General features: G+C 60.3%; 1 protein-coding gene across 1 annotated transcript; it reads right to left on the bottom strand.

Annotated features, from left to right (window-relative positions):
* Nucleotides 1-4,602: 4,602 nt before the first annotated feature.
* On the bottom strand, nucleotides 4,603-14,276 carry LOC111143934 (BOK, BCL2 family apoptosis regulator). The gene is made up of 5 exons (XM_022497967.1): nucleotides 14,236-14,276; nucleotides 13,532-13,783; nucleotides 10,780-10,908; nucleotides 6,435-6,598; nucleotides 4,603-5,398 (listed from the first exon to the last, which is right to left on the bottom strand). The coding sequence occupies exons 2-5, from the start codon at nucleotides 13,752-13,754 to the stop codon at nucleotides 5,273-5,275; spliced, it is 642 nt and encodes a 213-aa protein (XP_022353675.1). The 5' UTR covers nucleotides 13,755-13,783; nucleotides 14,236-14,276; the 3' UTR covers nucleotides 4,603-5,272.
* Nucleotides 14,277-14,654: the final 378 nt, after the last annotated feature.

Genomic DNA, 14,654 nt, shown 5'->3' with positions numbered 1-14,654 from the left:
CAGAGGCCGCCCGGGGGACCTCCTGAGCCAGCCCCTCGGTCAGCACCACAGACTGGCCACCTTCCTATTACAGTCATTTCCTTTTTTTAAAGTTTGTTTATGCATCTAAATAATCTCTACGCCCAGTGTGGGGCTTGATCTCACGACCCCTGGATTAAGTCATGTGTTCTTCTGACCGAGACAGCCAGGCACTTTCTTTTTCCTTTTTTGTGTGTGTGTGTGTGTGTGCATAGACATTGTGTGTTATTGGATCTGGTGTATTTTTTATTTTACAAAATCTACAGAGGAACCAAAACTGCAAAGCAGTCGGCAGTGTTGTGATGGGCAAGGGGGCTCCCCTGGGGTCTTCCCCTCAGGTGCTGACGGACTGGAAGGGTGAGCTGCATGGAAGGAGCCGGTGGCCGCAGAGCAGGAATGCTGACATGGTGGGACTGGGTCCTGTGGTCCCTGCCTTATGGGTGTGCTCAGGGCATCTCTGGGTGGACTGAGTAAAGCAAGAGGCTGGGTGCCTGCCGCCCCCTTCCCATTTCTTCTCTGGCAACCACGGGATGGCCCCTGACTCACTCCATGCCTCCGGGTCTGCAGGAGACAGCAAACAGAGACTGAAGCTGTAGCTACCAGGAGGGGTCAGCTAAGACTTCTCTCCCCCACACTCCCCTGTCGCTGCCACCACCCATACAAACAGAAAGGGAGGAGAGGGAAGAATTCCAGGCATGAGCCAAGGCCCTCCCAGGATACTGAGGAGAGTATGGACATTTCTGGGGCATGTCCCAGGAGACAGTGTCTTCTAAAGAGCCAGGGGAGCAGACCCGTGGGGCTCGGAGCTACAGTCTGGCATGCGTGCGCTGTTGCCAAGTCTCCAGGCCTCTCCACCCTCTACCCTGGCCGCCTCTGACCAAACTACTGGCTCCCTCCACATTCTTGTCCCCCGATGGCGAAGCTCTTGAAGGCCCTGGTCTGGAGGGCCGGGCAGTGCCCTGCACCAAGAAGCCTGTCTGAGAAGGGAATCTCAGCGGAGATGGTGAGATCTGGGCTGGGGGCAGTGCCATGCAGGAGGCACTCTGTCTACTGGTGTAGTTTCTCGAGTGGGGATGGGTGGTGGAGAACCCCTTCTTTCTTCTGGTAGGGCACCCTCGGCCCTGAGCGTCAGGCAGGAAGGGGGTGGCAGCTGTGGCGATTGGTGAGTGCCCCACGGACACACTCAGCCCCTGCCCCAGCCCCTTTGGCTCCAGCAGTCTGGATCCCTGATGCCCCCACAGCCCCCAGGGCAGGACAAGGATGAGGACAGACCCTGGAGGAGAAGGGGGTGCTCTAGCAGGACAACGGACACCCTATTGTGGGGCTGGATGACACCTGAAGAGCTGTGCCCTCACAGTGTTCTCACCCTGGAGCCACAGCATGAGAGAGGGGGTGTGGAGAGAGGAATAGGAAAAGCTCCCCCGGGGACCCGGAGAGGGGCGTTCAGGAACAACAAGGAAGAGCTCCACTGAGACCTGGAGCTGGGAAGGGACAGGCCTCTCATTCCTAACTTGTTTTGTAGTCATCTCTGTGGCAGGCTCGGGGCTCGAACTCTGGACCCCAAGACTGTGGAGCCAGCTAGGTGCCCCCAGCTGTCGTCACTCCTGAGTTGGGGATGCAGTGCGCAGGGAAAGCCGCCCTCCGCGTGCATCGGCCACGCCCGGTCGCCCTGAAGTGACTCCCCCGCAGAAAGCCAGCTGTGAAGGAGGGACCCTTCCCTCCAGTCATCCACTGCTGGCTTCGGGGCTCCCAGGAGCCTCCAGCCAAGCTGTAGCGGATGCGACACCAGCCTGCTCAGGGGCTGGGAGGTTGGAAGGGCAGCCAGTGCTGCAGCAGGTCAGGGGGTACCCGGGCCTCAGGCCCTGTGGGTGGGGGTGGGCTCAGAGGCCCAGGGCGCCCTGCTCTTCCTCCCGCCCATGCAGCAGAACCAGAAATGCCTTTGGACTTGGTTTTGTCCCATCCTTGTGTGGACTGTGAGACTGCGACGTGGCCAGGGCCCTTCCCTCTCACTGCCTCAGCACGGGACACACGCTTTTGCGTTTAAAGACAAAAATTACACATCCGTACCATTTCCAATGCACGTTTTAGGATTATGAAATGTTTTACTTAAATGCCTTGATTTTTCTCTCTTCTAAGGTGAAAAATCTTGGTTCTTTGCAATATTAGTATTATTTGCTTTATGCCACAGATAGCTGTAATGTTTTCAGGATGATAATACGGTTACTGACAACAGGACCACACCCAAAGTTTGCAGCTCTTCCTCTAGTTTTTGCACCTTTCCTAGCAAAGAGATGACGTTCAACTATAGTTTAAATGGAATAATTGGTTTTTCCTGGGTGCTCAGCTCCCTGACCTGACACACAAGCGACTGTTCTCAAGGTGGCTTTGCTTTTGTAAAACGTCCTCCATGACTTTAGGGTCAGAATCGTACAATGAGGCACACGCTTCAGCGGCCCAGCTACGGCTTCCCAGGCAGGTCCCCTCCTGCTGGACGCCTGCACTGCTTCCGGCTTCAGCTGACAGAGAACGTCACAGTGAGCAACATGTTGCTGGGGATTTCGGCTGCTGTGTGTGGGATGGGTGTCTAGAGGTGGGCTGGCCCGTCCTCATGGGGGCTGCGCCACCCCAGCCCCGCTGACCGGCCGTGGTCAGGGCAGGGACAGGCCAGCCTGCTGGGTGGGGAGTGGGAGCTGTGATTGTTTCGGTTTGCATTTCTTTCTTTTCTTTCTTTGTTTTTTCCCTTTTTCTTCTGGATTTTTTTAGCTGATGAGCTCTTTTGAATTAGGAATATTAACCCTGATATTCTCAGTATTCAATTACAGCTTTTTTATTGAGGTAAAATATAAAATGCACTGTTACGACATAAATGTCACCATTTTAGTCATTTTAAGGTGCATAAAAACCAGAGTGTGCAGGATAGTGGCGTTTTGTGTATTCATAATGCTGAGCAGCCATCACCACTGTCCATTCCCAAGACATTTCTGTCGCCCTGGAAGGAGCACCATAACCACAGGACAGTTACTGCCATCCCCCAACCCCAGCCCTGGCGACCACTCCTGATTTCTGTCTCAAGTTAAAATATTTTTGAAAATGTTAAATGTTATAAACATTTTTATCCAGTATATATTTTGTCTTTTATTGTTTCTGAATTTTGAGTCCTATTTAGGAAGGTTTTGTCTATCCCTGGGTACAGAGAGAAATCACCCATGTCTTCTAGCTTTTATTCCGTGTTTACACTTGGGATCCACATGGAACCCATGTCTGTGTCCAGGATGACCTGTGGGTCCCACCTGGCCTCTGTCCACGCTCGTCAGCAAAACCATCTTTTTCCACACCTTCCTCACGGACTCTGTGTCATGGGCACCAAGGTCTGGCTGTGGCCGTCCCAGGTCTCCCAGGCCACCGCCTGCACATGGACCCCACACCCGGGTTCCACACAGGTGCCTCGCAGGGCTCCCTCACCTCTCTCCTTCTTAAGGTTCTACCTGGCTATTTTCGCTTTTTAAAAACATTTCTTCCCACATGAACTTTATAATTAGTTTGTTTTAATCTAAGATAAAACCCATTCTGTTTACAAGAATGGCATTAAATGTCTAAATTGACTTAGGAAGAACTGTCTTAATGAGATGGACTTCGTCTCCAGAATGTGGTGATTCTGTCTGCTCAAGACCTTTAAGTGGGGTCTTGAAGGTACATGGGAAGGTGTCCTCACCCAGGCTGTCACACGTCTCGTGTGTGATACGTAAGAAACTGATCTTTCTGTTGCTGTGGGAAATGGGGCGTCTCGCCCGCTGTGACTTCTAACCCTGCGTGAAGACAGCCCCCATCCGATATCCACACGGCCTCAGACCCTGCTGCTGTCCTGAGTGTCCCCTGTGCGGCCAGCCTGACCCATTACCAGGGCCAAGTGCAGCAGACGCCCCTGGGCAGGCCCCCCTCCCCCGTTTCAGGCACCAGCCCTGGGGAGGTGCAAGGGGGCCAGGCAGGGCTTGGTGGAAGCCGCAGGCCTTCTAGCATGCCCGACTCCCGGAAGCCTCTTCCGTCAGGATCCCTACTTGACTGGGAGGCCGGATGGGAAGGCAGGGCCGCTGACCTCAGCAGGTCTTGGCTCAGCCACACGTCATACAGAAAGGGCACCAGACTGAGGCCACATGGCAGCCCCCCAGCACCCTGTGCCTGTGGACGAGCAGGAGTCAGGCCCGCCTGGGGAGAATGTCCTCACCTCAGAAAGCAGAGAGGGGACTGCCTGGAGCCAGTGGCCATGGGGGAAAGGAAGGCCATGGCCAGGAAGGGTCTAGAGGCTGTTGTTGGCCAAGAGGAGGCATTGCATGGCCCGGGGCTGGACTGTGCACACGTGCCCGGCAGGACAGCTGAGCAACCGCCACTCGTTACCGGTGCATGTGCACGAGTGAGACTAGGAGCGTGTACCCATGATGCTGTGCGTGAGCTCCCCATCGTGGAGAAGGCGGCAGACCCCTCATCAGGGAAGACACTGGGACACTCCCGGGCTCACTGGCTCTGTGTGGCCCTGGGCAGCAGCATGACAACAGGCACAAAGATGGGTCACCCCTCCATTGCCGTGAAACTTTATTGGAATTCAACACACACACCAACCTTTCTGTTTATGGGCTCGTGCACTCAGGTCAGTGTGCTGGCCTGGAGCCCGGTGCCCCTGGTCCCTGCCACACAAGGACCCTGCCATGGGAGGGGGACACACTGCTCCCTCCAGAAATGGATTAAGCAACCAGCACATAAACTTTATGCCCTGTCTTCAAGGTCAGTAAGACCCCACGGCTCCTCCAGCCTTGGCCAGGCCAGTGACACATTATGACTGAATGAGCAGGGCCCACTCCCCACAAGGACCAAGGCCAGCTCATGTCCTGACATGGTCCCCCTTCACAGAGGGGACCCAGGCATCAAGTGGAGCCTAGTGTTCTCAGCTCCTTCCTTTTGGACCCAGGAGGTGACCCTGACTTTCTGGCTCCAGAAAGAGGACAAGCAGAATTTCCAAGAGAAGGGGAGCAACGGGGGAGGCACTGAAGCCCAGCTCCAGGCCAGGGAGGCCCCCTCTGCTGCCCCTTCCAGAGAGCCTGGGTCTGAGGGCGAGGGGCTCAGGGCAGGGCCTCCAGCATGGGGGCAGGGCTCTGAGTGTCGGAGCCTTCCCAGCCTGGTCGAGGAGGACATGGGTGCTCTCCAGGGCCCAGGGCCTCCTGGGTCGGAGTGCCTGGCTTCAGCCTGTGCCCGAGGCAGCAGCTCATCTCTCTGGCAACAGCAGGAAGAAGGCGGCCTTCAGGAAGCGGCCAAAGCTGCAGAGTGCAGCCACGAGCCAATGGGAGCGGAAGCCGGGCTCCGTGCTGACCACACACTTGAGGACATCGGTCTGGGAGGCAAGAGGACACGGTTAGAGAACAGAGCACCTTGCATGAGACATCAGCCGACTACCATGAGGGGGTGCCTGAGGGTGTCAGGGAAGGTCTGTGGTCTGCTCTGGACCATGGGAGGGGAAGGGAGCTCGAGGTGGGCAGAGGGTGGCAGATGGACACTGCCCCACTGCGGCCTCCACCACCATCTCCAGGCCAGAGCTAGCTCCCAACACGGCCACCTGCCTACTGCCCATGGGGCCACAAACACCCTGTGTCCTTCTGCCTCAGCACGGTGGAGCATGGGGTACCAGGAAGCGACCGATCCAGCTGCACTCTCTCTCAGAACAGGAGTGGGAACCAAGATTTCCAGAAGCCCAATGAACAGCCATTCCTCATTCCTTTCTATTCCTGCTGAGAAATAAAATCTTTTCTCTATAGTCTGGACTTTGACTGTGGTGTCAAGCAACGTCTTTGCCTCCACGGAGAGGAGAGGATGTGGGGGGACAGAGGCCCCAGGGTCTCTCTGCTAACGAATGGCCACAGCCACGGGTCATCCTGAAAGCAATCCCATCCCCACCAATGCCAGCTTCAGAGGAGACTGCAGCCCCGGCCACCGCCCAACCTCAGCCTTTGGCCCCAACCTCAGCAGATTGCTGAGCCCTGTCATCCCAGCCAGCAAGCCCCACACACCCTGGTCCACCACCCATTTACAGAGGAGAGAACAGACATCTCTGTGGGGGGGCCCGGTCGGGGCCAGGTGGGCAGCTGGGGGCACAGAGCCCGTGGTGGGTAAGACCCACGCACCCACCCCCATGGTCTGGGCTGGTGTCCCCCCAGCATCAGAGTGTAGCTAGGAGGGGGTGCGGTGAGGATGCTCTGGGCAGGGTCAGGACTTCCCCTCTCATGGGCTAAGGGGCCCATGGCCCTGGGCATGGAGGAAGCAGAGAACAGGTCAACGCTGGAGCTGGGCAGCAGGAGCCACCCCGGCCCTCCCACCTCCCCTAACCCCTAGCCACCCCCACCCCCCACGGGGTACCGCAGGTCCCCCCTCACCCATCCGCCACGCCTTCGAAGCCAGGGCGCCAGGGTCTTGCGCACAAATTCTCCAAGGCAGTCGACAAGCGCATGGACCATGGCGGGCTGGGCCTGCCGCACACAGTCGATGGCCAGCCCTGCCGCCACTGAGTACAGGGACACCACCTTGCCCCATGTGATGCCTGCGAGGAGAGAGACAGATGCCGGTGAGCAGAAGGCCACCCAAACCCAGGCTCCAGTCCAGCCCTCAGGGTCACACAAAGGGCCTGAGACTTGGGGCCACCTCCCCCGCCCCTCCCCGCACCCAGCACCTGCCTCGGGTCAGTCCTGCCGCCCTCACCTGCACACCTGTGCCAGGGCCCAGGCCAGCCTCGCCCAGCCCCCAGTCCCCGGGAGGAGGTGAGCAGGCAGCAAGGCCGTCCAGGAAACAGGAAACTGAGGCTAAGGGTGGGGGTGACTGACTGACGGCCGAGGGAGCAGCCCCGAGGAGCACCTGCCCCTGGCCTGTGTGTTCGGAGGGGCCAGGTGAGGGCAGCAGGACAGTCTGCATAGAGAAGCTGAGGTCCATGAGCGCACGGCCTGCCCCAGACCTACAGCCGCTGGGAAGCAGAGCCCCGGTGGAGCCCGCCCGGCGGGAAGAGGCAAAGGCCAGTGTGGGGAGGCCACCTGCCGATGCTGGGGCACAAGCCTCCTTCGTGTGCAAGGAGAGCTCACGAGTCCGCGAGAACAAAGAGAAACATTTCTAAAGAAATATGAGCACAGAAGAAACAGCTGCTTCACAGAAGAAAAACTACAAATGCATCATCCCTTGAAAAATGTCTGCCCTCACGAATAACCCAAGAAAAGTCAGAGAAAAGCAGGAAGAGATGGCAGTCTATCAAATGAAAGCTTCACGTCACCGCAGGCTGCGCCGTGTCGTCTGCTGAGACAAACAGGCCAAGGCGCCTGCAGTGTCTGTGAAAGGCCACCAGTGCATACAGTCCTGGCAGGACAGGAGCCCGAGGAGGTGGCAGTGTGGGCAGAGGGTGCCCATGCCCCTCCATGCACCCTCCCACGCAGCCAGAGCCTCTACCAGCTCCCATAAACCCGGCTCCCCTGTGCTCACGGGGGCCCTCTTCATACCCTCCAAAAGATGGAAGCGACAAACACCCAACGGCGAAAAGAAAAGCAAAGGGCTCCAAACCAGGGACTAGGACTGAGCCCCGGAAAGGGATGGAGCCCTGATACTGCCATGGCTGTGGGGGGAAGGGTGTCGGAAACACGGCGCTCAGTGGGAGCAGCAGACTCAAAAGGCCCCCTGTGCTGTGTGAGTCCACAGACATGAACCGTCCAGAACGGGGGAGGGAGTGCAGAGTGAGTGTCAAGAGGGCTCCAGGTGTCCTTCCGGGGATGTGAAATGGGGCAGATGGACAGCAGTGTCCCCGCACATCACAATGCCTCATGGTCAGGTAAGCTCCATCACCGTGACAAGAAAAATTTTAAAACCCATAAATTGGATCCCATCCCTCTCCTGCCTAAACCCTCCTGTGACTGTTACTTTCCATCTCTCTCTCTCTTTTTTTTTAAAGAATTTATTTATTTATTTGACAAAGAGAGCGATCACAAGTAGGCAGAGGCAGGCAGAAAGAGAGAGAGGAGGAAGCAGGCTCCCCACTGAGCAGAGAGCCCGACACGGAACTTGATCCCAGGACCCTGAGATCATGACCTGAGCTGAAGGCAGAGGCTTAACCCACTGAGCCACCCAGGCGCCCCACTTTCCATCTCTTTCAAAATAAATCCAAGTTACGGAGCACGGCCTGGCTGACTCCCAGTCAGGGGAGCATGACTCCCGATCTCAGGGGTGTGAGTTTGAGTCTCACGCTGGGTGTAGAGCTTACTTTAAAAAAATCCAAGTCTGAGATCTCAACTGAACCCCTGGCCCCAAGGGCGCCTTCCCTCCACTGAGGTCTTGCGCCCACTCTCCCCACCTCCACAGGCCGGGCCATCAGGGCCCCAAGTCACAGTGACCGTGTCTCGCCCCATGCTTCCCCAGCCAAATGCCACGTTCTGTACTTCCACCCGGAGAGGGGCCTCACAGTCCCATGAGAGGACAGCCAGCTCCACATGGCCTTGACCCTTGAAGGTCTGGAAGGGGCTGCACATGTGGTCTCCTCGGGGTCTTCTGTGCTTAATTTCTCATGGAGAGATGATCTCAGTGCCATAAACCGGTAAGCAGTTCCCCTAAGTTCCAGTGGCATCTGTGCGGCCGCGCCCACCCGCCCGCCGTTGGGCCCCTTCCTGGGCCCGACAGCCACGCCTCGGTTCCCTGGGCCCGTGGATTCCCCACTCCCGGTGTTCGCTAGGAAAGGGCTCTGGCCAGCGCTCCACAGTGGCTCGGGCTCCCCGCACCAGGCACGGGGTCCGCAGGGTTCATCCACGCAGTCGCGGGTGTCCGCGTGGGGCGCACGTGTCCGCCAGCCAATGACTATGGGCTGCCTGCGCCATGGCTCCTCTGTGGGACGCACTCATGGCGTCTGGGCGGCATGTATATGCACAAGCATCCGCCCCTCATGGCGACACCTGGGGGTGGGCAGCCCTGCGAAGCAGCCACACCACCTGGGTGCCACTGGTCACACCCTGCCCAAGTCAGCGCTCATAGCACCGATCCTGCCACTGGGGGTCCGCAGCGCAGGCTCACGGTGGTTCTGCCGCACGTCTCCCCCACGGCAGAGGGCAGGCTTCTCGTGGGCTCCGGGCCAGCCGTGTGTCCGCTCTTCTGATCCTTTGCTCATTTTTAGTATTGGTTTCTAAAACTTGTTTATCTTTTGCATTTTCTGACCTTTCTGTGGTAAAATATTTTGCTCTTGTAATAAGAAAAAAAAAAAAAAAAAAAAACCCACTCCTGCCAACTTCTCATCAAGGAGGGAAAGATCCGTGTTTCCCCCGAAGAGAGCTGAGCCGGGTGGCCGCTGCCAGGAGCCACGCTGGTGGCCGCTGCCTCCGCCCGGAGCACACAGACGCCTCCACAGATCCCTGCCCACAGTCCTCAAGCTGCCCCATCACCCACCAGAGCCCGGGGGGGCCTGTCCTGAGGAAGAGGGGGCACAAGGGGTAGCGTGAGGGTCAGTGTGTGGACCGCGGGAAGACAGGGACCAAGGCCAGTGAGCACCTTGTGGCTGGGCTGACTCTGTGGAGAAAGGACGGTGGACGAGGGGCCAAGGGGAGACTGGCCAAGCAGCAGGTGGGAGGGTGGGAGAGGCAGCCTCAGCTGCTGAGGGGCTGGTCTGAGAGCCAGGTCACAACAGAGGGGTGTGACCCCACGCTCCAGGGAACCCTGCTCCTCCTCCGTTTTCAGGCAGCTCTGGGTTCAGAGATATTAAGAAACCAGCTGCAGGTCACACAGCCCGTGAGGGAGCAGCTGCCCCAGAGTCCCAGAGGGGCAGGCACAGGAGTGAAGGCTGTCGGAGAAGAAGGGTGGCACCCACATGGGGTAGGCCTGCGGACACTGATGCTTCAGTGTGAAGGGGAATATTCTGCCCCATCTCAAAGGAAAATCACACAACTTTCACTGAACTCCACAAGTGGATTGAGCTGTGGTGGCCTGTGTCCATTATCCCCACCCCTCTCCCACCCAGAAAGGCTCCCTCCCAGAGCCCGGAGCCTTTCAGAAGCTCTCGGGCCTGAACCCGCGCTGAGCAAGGCCAGGCTGATAGGGAGGGTGCTCAGTGTTGGGCCTCTGTCCTGTCCCCTGCGTGCATACCTGCCACCACCGTGGGCCTCGCCTGGCCTCCCGGCTCCATCCCAACCACCAGCAGCCCAGAGCTGCACTCTCAGAGAGAAGCCTTCCTTTTAAAGCCAGACCTCTGCTCATAAACCAGCCGCCCAACAGCCCTGAGACAGACACGGCCACCCACACACCAGCGTCAGGCCCAGAACACAGGAGCCCAGGGAGGGCTAAAGGTGGCCACCAGCCTCGAATGCCCGCTGGGCCCCACCCGCTGCCTCCTCCTTGAGGCGCCGTCCCGGGTCATCCTCACGGGGTTCCCAGGACCCAGGTCAGGACTGTTAGGACACTCTGAAGGAAACTGGCCCTCTGACCAGCCCACCCAGGCACCCCCAGGAAGACCTCAGTCCTCCGCACCCCAGCTAATACTGGCCAGAGCCACATGAGAGGCCTGAGGCCAGCTGCCCCGCAGACACCCCCATCCTCAGAACCCAGGGAAGCACCACAAAGCACTGTTCGGGTCAAGCTTCTGGGCGGGTTTGTACAGCAGTAAGGTGGTCCTGGGACCTGTGGGGGCTACTTGCTGCACCCTCCCAGTGCCCAAGGCCCTGCGCCAGCCCACAGACCCGGGCCTACAGCAGCATGGGGGCCCAGGCCTACCTCCGGAGAAGATCTGGGACGCCACAGCCAGGAAGGCGTCAGTCACCACAGTCTCAGATTGCAGGGAGATGTTCAGTTGACGGGCCACGTTGCGGTAGACGCTAGGCCGAATCAGCTCCAGCTCGTCCCCTGGGCAGTCACACAGGGAGGTCAGAGGTGGTCGGGCCTGCCTGACCCCAGTCCCACGGGTACACAAGCCTGGCACCAGCCCGCTGCTCGTTGGCCCATGGCCATAACTGGCACTGAACAGGCCTGACTGCTGACCACCCCCCTCAGCCTGTCAAATTTCCACCTCCACTTGACCCCACCATGGCCTCCGGGGATAAGAAGACCGAGGAGGTACTGTGGGCACCCCCAGACCTGCCTCTGCGGTCTGCCCCTTCTGACAAGCCAGCCACCCCCCACCCCCACCGAGGGCCAAGCCGGCCGGGCCGGTGGGGCGGGAATCCCGAGGAGGAACAAGGGCCGTGCCTGATGGGTGACTCATGGCCCACAGCGAGCTGCCCGGGCGGCAGGCGGACTGGGCAGGCAGCCAGAGCCCCACATGGGTAGAGGCTTATGCCAGCGACCCCACACAGGTGGGGCCCCTGTCTGCTGCCTCTGGGGGGCGTCCTCACTCAGCCCCACCCCCCAGCATGGGTCTGTGAACCCAGAAGCTAAGCCTTCACCCGCCCAGGCTCAAACCTGGGCTCCCGGTGCCAAGTGGGTGTGTCAGGGTGGGCGGCCACACTCGGCAGAGGAAATGCCCTCTCAGCGGCCCCGCCTGCTGCCCGCGTTCACTGCAGCGCCCCTGGCAGCGAGGTGCCCGGAATTCCATGCAGCCCGCAGACTGGGTGTCCCCCAGCCCAGGCACTTATGCAGCCAAAGCAAACAGGGAAAGGCTGTGGACAGGACAGCGTGCGCCGATAAGGGCGTCTGCATCGTCCCTGGGGCCAGCTGCACTCCATCTAATTAAACAAGATCTGGATGCAGAGCAGAAACCAGCGAGGCTGGGGGGCGGTGGGGACCGGGGGGTGGAGTGGTGGATGGCATGGAAATTCCCAAGGCAGGCCTGGCTGTTCCCACATGCAGATCTTGCGGCCCAAGAGACCGACCATGGGGACGCGACCCCGGCTTCTTCCTGTATGCTGCTGCCCCAGGAGCTGGGTGTCTGGGCTGGCGTGGGGTTGGGAGGGCTAGGAGCATGCTGGGGGGGCAGGGAGACTGCGCCAGGCACGAAAGGGCTCATGCCGAGCGGTCTAAGAGCGGAGCGCAGCAGGAAGGCAAGAACGAGAGCACTCTGGGGGTCCGAATCCTCCCCCTCCTTAGCTATCTGCCAGGGCCCAGTCCCAGGGACTGGGCAGAGCCTGACACGGAGGAAGGACCCTGCTCCTGAGAGGGCCAGTGCTGGGCACCTGGCCAGCCCCTGCTCCCCAAGACCAGGCCCAGAGCATTGGGGCTCTCAGGGTGGGACACGGGGGACTGAGGCTACAGAAACCAGCCTGGTCAGAATGGCAGAGCCCAAAGCAGGGACTCTGGGCCCAGGCAGAGGCAGCACCAGTTCCCGGGCACAGACAAGGAGACAGAGACCAGGAGGCTGGGAAGAGTGGCAGAACAGGCCAGGACAGAGGCAAGACTTCCTTCTGGCTACCCTAGGGGTCAGGGGGACATTCTTGGGAGACCACAGAACCATCTTCTCCAGGGCCCTCTAGAATGTTTCCCCAGTGCCATCCCCATAGCCCCGCTGAAGAAACAGCAACTGGAGGCTGACCTCATGGGAGTCCAGGTCCTCTGGATCCCTGCCTGATTCCCCAAACCCCACGGGCTCTCCACACCTAGGAACCACTCCCCGCCCCTGGGGCCCAGGTGGACTACCACGTCTCCTGGCAATCTTCTACACTGCCCATGGAGTCTGCCCATCCCCCTGCCCCACACTGGGGCAGCTGGGTCTGCACAGCCCTGCTCTCAGGGGCCACACAAAACTGGGACCAGCAGATACTGGTGTCGGCCTAAGAGGCAGGGTGTCTGTCCCCTTTCACTGAGGACCCCCTCCAACCCCAGATCCTGGGCCAGCCTTTCCCCACACTGCATGAAGAGCCACCCCATCAGGGCTCCATCTTTGCTCCCCACTCCCAACAACCAGTTCCAGAGTGAGCAACCTCGGCCCTCGTGGTGACTGGCCCCAGCCCTCTGGCGTCTAGACCCTGGAGAAGATGGAAACAGTCACTGTGCTGTGTGGGACCCCACTCCAACCAAGTACTCCCAGGTGTCTAAGCATGACCAGGTGGCCAGGTGGGATTTTGGCTGCCCAGAACCTTGGTGGCTTTGACCCTTCTGGGGCACCAAATTTCCAGAGGGAGCCCTGCCAGGCATCCACATCAAGAGGAAAGAGCTGCAGGATTTCAGGCAGGAGCTGCAAAGAACTACTTTCCAAAATAAACACTGGGACACGTGGTCCCACAAAGGATTTTCGTGCCCAGCTCAGTACAAGGGTCACTCTGGAAGTTTAACCACCGAAACAGTATTCTTCCTGGAGCTTTCTAGTCTTTATGGCCAGAAGGTCTGAAATCTGGGCTGAAAAGGCATTTGGGGGAGCTAGCTGTGGCGGGTAGGCAGGGCAGCCTGAGGCATAATGAGGCGAGTGTATGTAGGTCTGCCTTGTGCAAGGCTGTCCCCAACACCCCCCGCCAGCGCCCTCTCTGTCCGTAAAGGAAACTGAGGCCCAGCAGCAGAGGGCACCTCCAGGGCATAGGCCACCAGGGCCCGCACTCACCCAGGCGCAGCAGCACCGCGCACACCTCGGCCAGGCGGCCTCCGGGGGCGGGAACGGCGCGCTCGGGCGCGCTCCAGGCGAGGCCAGCGCGCAGTAGCCGCGCGTGCACGAACTCCCGGCCCAGCGCCTTGGCCTGGGCCACCAGCTCCTTGTCGGTGGGCGAGCGGTCAAAGGCGTCCATGATCTCCGCGGCGAAGACCGAGGAACGCCGCAGCACCTCCATGGCGGGGACACGGGCTAGGTGCGCGGCACCTGCGGGGGGACAAGCTCAGCGCCCCGGCCTGGCTGGCGGCCAGGAGCCAGCCCCGGGAGGAGGTCGCCCCGCGGGGTGGGAGAGTGGGCGGGGGGCCCGGGGAAGGGGCGCGCGGGGAGGAAGGGCTGCCGCCGACTGCGAGGGGCCGTTCGTTTCGGGGCCCCAAATCTTGAAAACATGGTGTCACATTCTTTCGGATTCCAAGTTAAATCCCAAAGATCCCCACGGCTGCCCGGGATAAGAAGGACCGCGGGGACAGGGCAAGACACCGTGGGGACGTCGTGCCCGCGCTCGAAGACGAGTGCGCGGGCGGCGGAGGCGCCGGCGGGTGACAGGCGACGGCCAGGACCCGGCCCGGCCGCGCGCTCCGAGGACACCCGGCCTCGCGCCTCGCCGTCCTCGCTGTTTGTCCCGGGCGTAGCCGTTCCCACGGCGAGGTCGCCTTGCTCACCTCTCCCGCGGCATATCGCGGGCGCGGGGCCAGGGAGGGGCTCTGGCTTCAGGACCTGCTGGCCGCCGTCTCCGCCGACCTCGATCCTTCCATCCAGAGCCGCGAGGACGTGCGCCCGTCCCTCGCCTGCCCGGCCGCGCCCGGGCCCGGCTGGCGCGCGAGTGCGCCGGGCTCTGCGCTCCTGGGGGTGCGGCGGCGGCGAGGGGCGCGCGGAGCGCACAGCGCGGCTCTCTGCCGGCGAGAGGCGAGGCTTGGGGCTTCGCCTTCTAAGGAAAAGGCAGCCCCCGGGGCGGAGCCGCGGCCCAGAGCTTCCCCGCCGCCTCCCCGCTTAAGGACGACCGAACGAGTTCCCGGCGAGGCTTGGAGAGGGACACCGGGCGGGAGCTGTCTCGGCAAGGCCGGGGGAGTGGGTGACTGGA

Source organism: Enhydra lutris, unplaced genomic scaffold, assembly GCF_002288905.1.
Source record: "Enhydra lutris kenyoni isolate GAN:26980312 unplaced genomic scaffold, ASM228890v2 scaffoldscaffold1, whole genome shotgun sequence".
Classification (NCBI taxonomy): Eukaryota; Metazoa; Chordata; class Mammalia; order Carnivora; family Mustelidae; genus Enhydra; species Enhydra lutris.
The sequence above is the reverse complement of the archived record's forward strand: the minus strand, read 5'-3'. Positions and strand labels throughout refer to the sequence as shown.